Here is an 8,731-nt window from a genome sequence, read left to right on the forward strand (position 1 = left end):
TGACTTTCCTCAATAAGGATGTGTTCTGTATTTGCCTTCTGTTTTTTGAGCCCATAGGGCATACAATCCCATTTGAAAGCTTTTCTCTTTAACCAGGAGAACTATAAATATTTTTATTTGTCTTTTAATACAGGCTCTGATTCTGTTGCACTTTCTAGTTATCAGTAGGTGGGGAGTGAAAATATATCAAATATTTGGAAATTTATTGTAAATTGGGAGCTCATATCTGTGAATACCCGATGGAAGGATTTTGAAAACATGATGTGTTGCTCTTACAAACGGTCATTGATTCCTCTTTCTGGGAGATAGGTATGAATCTTTAAAATAGAGTTCTGGAATCATATACTTAATTTTGTTTCATTTAGAAAGGAATTCATAAGAAGTGGATAGAAGTGGTTACACAAGAATGCAAGGGCTGAAAGAAGAAAGAGGGAATGAAGTTGTTGAAGAAAAAGCCCAAGAAGTAGTCTGGCCAATGTGCATCACCAGAGGGAAAGTTAAGCTTAGATTATCCCTGATGTTACATTAACCTGAGCTCAGACTTGTTTTCCCTATCACAAACCCTGGGACAGAACTCGCCCCCACAATGGCATATCCCAGGATGGGGCTCTCTGCAGAGCTCTGCACACTAGTGCCTGTCCGAGTAGCCCAGTTGCTCGACCACCGCAGGATCCACCACTTTCTCACAAATGTAAAAACTGTACTGGCCACACCATGCAGTGTCTATATTTGCACCTTGAAGCCTCACACAATCTAGGAGAGAACTTGAGCTGGCTCGTGAGATCTGAAACCTGTGAAAAAATAGCAGAGTTATTCATCATCCCATGGAAAAAGTCACAGGCTGATACAATAATTCCCGATTGCTGCTACCCATTTGACCCACAATAGCATACAAGCTCTCTGATGTGGGCTTGCCTAGGTTGATAAATGAGTGAGTGATGGGTAACCTGTCTGCTGGCAAGCAGGCAATTACTGAGTGGTGGTTAAAGGTTGCTGCTTCTGGCTCATAACCAATACGCCTGGACGTGGTCTGCTCCTATCTGTGCAGCGACTTACAGATCAGGGGAGAAAGTTGATCCATCCTCCCACAGCCAGGGCCCCTCAGTTCCGTTGTGAAACAGCCCAATCCAGAAAGAGTAAGAACCGTAAGACTGTGCCGATTGCCTTGTGAAGTCCTGTATGGAAATAAATGCAAAGCCTGTGAATCACATCCCTGCTTCAGTCATAACAGCCTACGATTTGGAAAAGGAGAGAGGCAAATGAAAGCGAGCTGCTCACACCTGTGCGTAACAGACTTTGTTTCGCAAGTGAATCTGGGCAGTGCCTCCTACTCCTGGCAGCCAGTGCTGTTTTGGAGATAAGGGATAGCTTTCAATAGCTCTCAGCTAAAAGGGCAGTTGAGATAACCGAAGCCTGCACATTAGCTGGGTAACGGGTATAGGATAATGACTTCCTTCCAACACCCTGTTTGCATAAGTCAGGCAGGAAAAGGCCTTTGCATCATTTGCTATCATTGTACACAGGAAATTCTAAATACAGACAATGAAACCACAGAGTTCAAGACATAATCCCATTGCCATTAAAGGTCTGGATAGAAATTCCTTCACAGCGAAGAGCAGTTCTGGCGGTGCTCTATCTGCTGCTTCATCTACAGCTTAGGAGTCAGAAAAAGATACAAATCCTCTTCTGTTCATGTGGGAGAAGAGGCCGGGGAGCAGGCTACGCCGGCGAGTTGTGGACAGCAAGAAGCTGAAGGCCAGGCTTCTGATGTTTGCTAAGTATCTTGCTCCAGCAAGACAACAAAAGATTTGCCAACCAGTACTAGCTCAGTTATATTTGCCCTGAGGTGGGATGAGGATCTAGATGTAGACTCAAGCTGGTGTGTCTCATTTAACTCCCTTGAAGTCAGTAGAGATGCACCAGGGAGGGTGCAGCCACAGTACAGGTAGAGGGGCTCCAAAGGGGCATGGTTCCACTTGGTCCAGCACACGCATGCCATAACATACTGCACCAGTGGAAGGATGGCATGGCTGTTCAGGACACAGTAAAATGCAGAGTGTATAATTAGAAAGAGAGAAAAAAATAATCTTTACCAGCTCTTCCTTACTCTCTATCTTAAGAAGTCTGGACTCCAGAACAGAGCATTTAGCCTTGCTTTCTTGCCAAGTTTTCCATTCTTTTGAAAAGTGGTAGCAGTTCTCCCCATATTGTAGCCACTTCTCAGGACAAGGAATACATTTACGTCCTTGAAAACAAAAGAACACCTGATCAGGTTTGTCAGTGATGGCAGTCTTTAGTGGTCTAGTGGATCCCTGCAGGATCACCAGAGCAGTGCACAGCCTCCCTGTCACAGAGGAGCAACAATTCCTCCTTCATTCTGCAGCTAAATTCATGTCATCATTGGAGACTTAATAAACCAGTTGCCAGAAGACCAGAAAAACATTTCTAAATGAAAATCAGAAAAACAAATAATAAAGATTTTTTAAATCTGACCAGCAAACCTGGAGGGTGCTAGTAGAAAATAGAAGAAATTTTGGAAGGTTGAGCCATGTTCACAGAGACATGGATCTAGGTGGACGTAAAAGAAAACCTAGACTTCCAGTCATATGGGTACATCTCTATTCATGCAAACTTACTTTTAACTTCTTGTTAACAACACCAGGGCCAGCTCTTCCCTGCTATATGCTTTACAATGCAATTAATACTTAAACTTCTCTGGTAGCATTTCATGCTTGCTATGGATTCAGCATGCAGGCATCAGATAGTGATGGCCAGCCAAAGTGAAAGATAATGAGCCCATTAAAGAAAGACCTTTCTGACAGCTGCACTTTGACTTTTTCTGCCACATTGTTCTGTTAGCTGCCTCTTGGGACCCTGAGTAACACTGAAGCCAGAAAGAACTCAAAATGTTGGATTTTTCTTTCACTCTTGCACCATTTGGGGAGCTCCATTTCTAGTTGGAAACTCAAATAATTGCAAGCAGCAAAAAGACCTGCCAGACAAAATATTTCGGAGATCTCTGAGAACTGGGTCCCAAATATAGAGTGAATCATGTTTGTTGCTCCACAGTTCACAGGACGATTGTGTATCGTAACAAACCTGTGCCAGCTGGGAATGCCAGGACTTGATGCTGGATGGCAATAGATAGCACAGCACAGTGCCCTTGACTCTTACAAGTAGCTTATGGTTTGTGCTCAATTCAAATGCAGACATTTACATAGATAATAACCTTGCCACTCTCTCACAAGATGTGAATTTGTTATGATTCTCTTCCCTCTGCTATATGATAATCTAGCATATTCAGCTCACCCATCATTAAAGTTTCACACCATTATTTTGCACAAGAATACCCTCAGCATATAGTCTGTAAACTGTTAAAGCCAGTGATTACAATCCCATTTGTTACAGAGCAGCAGTATTTACACTTCTGCATCTATGACTGCATAACAGAATGAAGCTGTCTTGAGGAGTCAAAGCATTCCAGACAGTTAAAGCCAGTAGGAATTTTCCATCAAAAATTTTTTACTATAATTCACTGAAACTGATTGTGAAAGAAGGAATAGTAGCATCAATGAATTTACCTATTAGAAACTTTTTTTTTTTTAAAAGTGCCTCATCATGGTATTTTCTGAATTAAAATATTTGTTTTAGGGTATAAACCAGCTCTATTACAAAAATTCAATAAACGTACTCCAGAAAGACTGATACTTAAAAAATGACCAAAATGGAAATGCAGCCTTTTGATTGACTCAGTTGAAATTTGTTTTTAAATTAACTAGTTCAGGGCAATTTTAGAGATTTTGATTTTTTCCTTCCAATATGGTTGATAGAAAAAAAAATCAATTTGTGGCTACCATAATGCGACAGAACTATCATCTTCCCACCACTATGTACCTCTGGAGGTGGCAAGTTGCTTTACAGTCTCTGTCAAGTTCAAATTCTGAGCCTGGAGGAGCTCCAGCTGCTGGTTGAGGCTTTCCATAATTGCCTTTTGCAGGGTGAAGTTTTCATCCCTTTCACGCAGAAGGTGGCAGACCAGGATGACTTGAATCACAGCAAAACAAGAATGAAATTGTTCCATTAATATTACAGCTAAACTGCTCAGTGCAACCTGAATAAACTTACCAAAGACAAACGAACCTCCCCATCACTGAATATACTTGACCTACATACAGTTCATGCCCACCTATGAGCAAGATGTAATACATCCCGATTTCAAAGACTGGGAGACCTCTTGAGTGGGTAAACTCTTCCAGCAAGGGACACTTTTTTGCATCATTAATACCCTAGGCTAATCCTTTTCCTTAACTAATTTCCTAGACTTTTAGTTGTTCATACTGAACTCTGAGCACGCCTTCTGTGACCATACTTACATCTGGCAGCCAAGACTCCTGCAGCTGCCACTGAACTTAGGCAGAAGACCCCAAGTGCCACTGTAGCCAGTCGCCAACAGGAAGATGGACTGGGGGAATCTGGGATAGACAAAAAGAAGGAAAGCAGCAAGAACAGGAACCTCTCATCTTTGTAGCTGCAGCTCCTACATTGCACGAGACAACATGCCCAGTAGTCTGCCCAGTGAATTGCTGAGTTTCAGAGCAGTATGTGGTATTACATTACGAAAATTGTCCCATCGTTTGGCCGTGGCCAGCCCTCCTTAGGAGTTGGGGGCTAGGAAGTAAGCAAACCATGGAGACTAGCTTAGCCAGGAGCTTTTAAGAGAAAACAAATTGGACAAATAAAGCTGAACAGCACAGAATTTCACATGTGGGGAAAGAACATCAAGGAAGTATTTGTGCTTACAACATGGCTGAAATTTTCATATGCAGCCAGGTATTGGGGTAGCCTAACCTGCCAAACTGGGAATGAATTCACCTTTTCAGAAAATAACCTCAGCAACAGTCACCAGTGAAAGCCAGGCCCCTGCAAAATAATCTGAAATTAGGGCATACAGATGTGAACAAGATCATGTACCTGCAGTTGCACAGAAACAGTTTCACACATGGAAATGCACACACCCATTCTTGCAATGTGGGCAAATGCAAACACCTGTGTGAATTTACACAGTCCCAAAACACAGAGGAAAGGATTGCTTCCAATTTATGACTTTTGTGTTCTCTTACTAGACTCCAGTACGAAATTTCAGTGGGAATACTAATATTATGTTGAAGTCACCAACAGAAATAACTGGCATATCAACCTGTGGTATTCCTGCCTTTTATTCCCTGTGTTCCCTAACCCTTTAACCAAACAGTTGAGAAGAACCCTACTAGACTACTGGGAGTTCAGCTTCAGCCTCCAAGTATAAAACTCAAGGGCCCCTCAAAAAGTGAGAATGAGATGATCACTGGCTAGCCAATAAGAGAAAATTCCTTCAGAAAGAGCTCTTTAGTCTACTAGATTATTATAAAATTTATCAAATTCATGTTCCAACATTTAGTCATGCTGGAACAGCATGCTATGCTAAGGCACATGGAGGACAGGGACGTGATTCAAGACAACCAGCATGGCTTCACCAAGGGCAAGTCCTGCCTGACTAACCTAGTGGCCTTCTGTGGTGGAGTGACTACATCAGTGGACACGGGAAGGGCTACAGATGTCATCTATCTGGACCTCTGTAAGGCCTTTGACACAGTCCCCCACAACATCCTTCTCTCTAAACTGGAGAGGTATGGATTTGACTGTCCGGTGTGTGAAGAATTGGTTAGATGGTCACATCCAGAGGGTAGTGGTCAACAGCTCAATGTCCAGATGGAGATTGGTGACAAGTGGCATCCCACAGGGGCCTGTATTGGGACCGGTACGGTTTAATATCTTCATCAATGACATAGACAGTGGGATCGAGTGCACCCTCAGCAAGTTTGCAGGTGACACCAAGCTGAGTGGTGTGGTCAACATGCCAGAGGGACGGGATGCCATCCAGAGGGACCTGGACAAGCTCAAAAAGTGGGCCTGTGTGAACCTCATGACAAGGCCAAGTGCAAGGTCCTGCACCTGGGTCGGGGCAACCCCCGGTATCAATACAGGCTGGGGGATGAAAGGATTGAGAGCAGCCCTGCCGAGAAGGACTTGGGGGTACTGGTGGATGGAAAGCTGGACATGAGCCAGCGATGTGCGCTTGCAGCCCAGAAGGCCAATCGTATCCTGGGCTGCATCAAAAGCAGCATGGCCAGCAGGTCAAGGGAGGTGATTCTGCCCCTCTACTCTGCTCTGGTGAGACCCCACCTGGAGTACTGCATCCAGCTCTGAAGCCCTCAGCATAAGACACGGACCTGTTGTTCAGAAGAGGGCCACGAAAATGATCAGGGGGCTGGAACACCTCTCCTATGAGGAAAGGCTGAGAGAGTTGGGCTTGTTCAGCCTGGAGAGGAGAAGGCTTCGGGGAGACCTTATTGCAGCCTATCAGTACTTAAAGAGGGCTTATAAAAAAGATGGCAGCAAACTTTTCAGCAGGGCCTGTTGCGACAGGACAAGGGGGAATGGCTTTAAACTAAAGGGGGGAGATATAGACTAGATAAAAGGAAGAAATATTTTACGCTGAGGGTGGTGAAACACTGGCACAGGTTGCCCAGAGAGGTGGTGGATGTCCCATCCCTGGAAACATTCAAGGTCAAGTTGGACAGGGCTCTGAGCAACCTGATCTAGTTGAAGGTGTCCCTGCCCATGGCAGGGGGGTTGGACTAGATGACCTTTAGAGGTCCCTTCCCACCCAAACTATTGTATGAGTCAATGATTCTATAACATCTCTTTGCTTTGCTACTACCTTTCATACAGAGTGATCCTAAAGCAGTAATGCATAGCATAAAGAATATAGATTTGGGATCAGTCACATTCCTCCCTTCCTCTATGAAGCTATGTAGCGCAATTTTTATGATTTTTAAGTACAAAAAGGTATTTGTCCATCTCTTCCCTTGAGAGAAGGTGTTTTTTTTCCCTAGCATTTACTTCATTCAGTTAGTCAGATTTAGATGAGTAAAGCTGAGACTTTTGCAAAGTCCCTTAGGCAGATTGCTTCACTAACTTCCAGGACCTGACACTTAATGTCTAACTGGAACGTGTTTATTTTTACTTAACTGCATCCCACAACCTTAATGATATCTCTCCTCTCAAATCTAAAACAGTTTTTCCACATTCTCCAACCTTCCAATTTTTTAAATCTCCTGCTCTTTTTCTGTCCCTCCAATTTCTTAGAAGATTTGAATCCAAAGGGCTTCCAGAAGCCAAGATACAATATGCAGATGACATCCTCCTCTGAGTGTCACATAAAAAATGTTCTCCCAAGGAGTTTGCCTTGGAAAGAACTGCCCCCCAACACCACCACTACCTTTCGCTCTGGTAGTCTGGAGCTCCTGGTCCTGGGATTTTTCCAGTGTCATGAACTTCAGGTTTGCGTATGTCACTTCTTCACTTGTCATTTCTGGCAAGGTTACAGGAGAATTCAGACGTTTGGTTGCTCCCACAGGAGAAACAGGGATAAGGTTCTGTCTGGGATCAAAGGAACGGGCACTTTGTTGGCAGCTAACAGAGTGATTCATGTGAAAGTCAGAAGGGTTTTTTTGCCTCATACTGAAGGATTTCATGACGCAGCGACGCTGGGGGTTGTTTACGTACAGCAGAGTCCCAGAATAGTATTTAACTCTCCTGTGTGTGCAAAAATGCAATGGGGCATTGCAACAGAAATCTGTCAGTTCTCAGTTCCTGGAACAGATGCATAGAGTTACCCAATTTGGGTGTACATGCTTTTCTGTAGCAAGAAAAAGAAGGAAGGGGAGAAGTGAAGAGGAAATGTCATTAATTTTGGATTAAGTCTAAACAATTCCTTGAAGTTTTCCAGCATCAGGGAGGTTTGTTTCCTGGCTTTATTATACAGTGATTAATATTCAGTAAATTCAGCCAGAAGGACTCCTTGATCTCTCAAGTGGCACAGGAAGACTGAAGGTAAAATGAATTGAGAAACATTCTGATCCCCTTTGCTTATTGCTTGTAAACACATCATGCTTGTCCTGATGGAGCAGCACATAGACTTGTCACAGCCATTGCCCATTCCTAGGACACAAAGAAATGAATCCAGGTTTGCAAGCTGCCGTTCCAAGTATGTCTGCACTGTAAAAATGAATGAGCTGAAGAAATCTGCTGAACTAATGGGGAGTCTGGGTAGAAAATTCACGTACCAGAGTATGATGCTGTGCTCCTGGACTAGCTCTGGCCTAGAAGCAGTCAAGGCAAAGTCACAGGTGATAATCCCTGCCTTTTAGCAAAAGTGATTAACAGAGCGCAGCAGCATGCCATTGCACTAGGGGTGCAAGGAGGGGTCACCTGTCAGCTTGAGTGCCTGCACCGTGCTCTCTCAAAGTTTGAGCACCAGGAATAAGATGGAGAAACTTAACTGGTCCTACGTTTCCTGGTATTTCTAGGTCTGCTGGCAAAATGACAGGAATGAGACCTGAACTTTCAGTTTTATTTCATATGGCTCTACCAGGCCCAGTCCAAGAACTGCTGGTGTCACCAGCTGTTAAGTCGCGAACAAGGATGAGTACCAGGGAGCAGAGAATACTACCCCCCAGCACCACATCTCACCAGGGGCCTTCCCAGCCTCTGCCAATCCAGGCTCTGGAGATCAAAGCTCTCTGGGTACAGGGCAGAAGGTATTCCCAGACTTTCATGTTACAGCAGAAAAATTGAGCACAGTGACTTCAATTCCAGCAACTGGGCAGACACATGTAGAACAATACAT

At 43.9% G+C, this 8,731-nt stretch overlaps 1 protein-coding gene across 1 annotated transcript; it reads right to left on the bottom strand.

Moving 5' to 3' along the window:
* Nucleotides 1–628: 628 nt before the first annotated feature.
* On the bottom strand, nt 629–7,412 carry LOC103917240 (oxidized low-density lipoprotein receptor 1-like). The gene is made up of 6 exons (XM_009324354.1): nt 7,322–7,412; nt 4,374–4,472; nt 3,895–4,044; nt 2,094–2,245; nt 1,057–1,175; nt 629–791 (listed from the first exon to the last, which is right to left on the bottom strand). The coding sequence occupies exons 1-6, from the start codon at nt 7,410–7,412 to the stop codon at nt 629–631; spliced, it is 774 nt and encodes a 257-aa protein (XP_009322629.1).
* Nucleotides 7,413–8,731: the final 1,319 nt, after the last annotated feature.

This window comes from Pygoscelis adeliae, unplaced genomic scaffold (assembly GCF_000699105.1).
Source record: "Pygoscelis adeliae isolate BGI_AS28 unplaced genomic scaffold, ASM69910v1 Scaffold65, whole genome shotgun sequence".
Taxonomy (NCBI): Eukaryota; Metazoa; Chordata; class Aves; order Sphenisciformes; family Spheniscidae; genus Pygoscelis; species Pygoscelis adeliae.

Coding starts and splice junctions, on each gene's coding strand:
- LOC103917240 (XM_009324354.1), bottom strand. CDS start 7,412: ATGACAAGTGAAGAAGTGACATACGCAAACCTGAAGTTCATGACACTG. Junction 4,473..7,321: donor CCAGACTACCAGAGCGAAAG/GTAGTGGTGGTG, acceptor TGTCTATCCCAG/ATTCCCCCAGTCCATCTTCC. Junction 792..1,056: donor TCAACTTTCTCCCCTGATCT/GTAAGTCGCTGC, acceptor ATTTTTTCACAG/GTTTCAGATCTCACGAGCCA.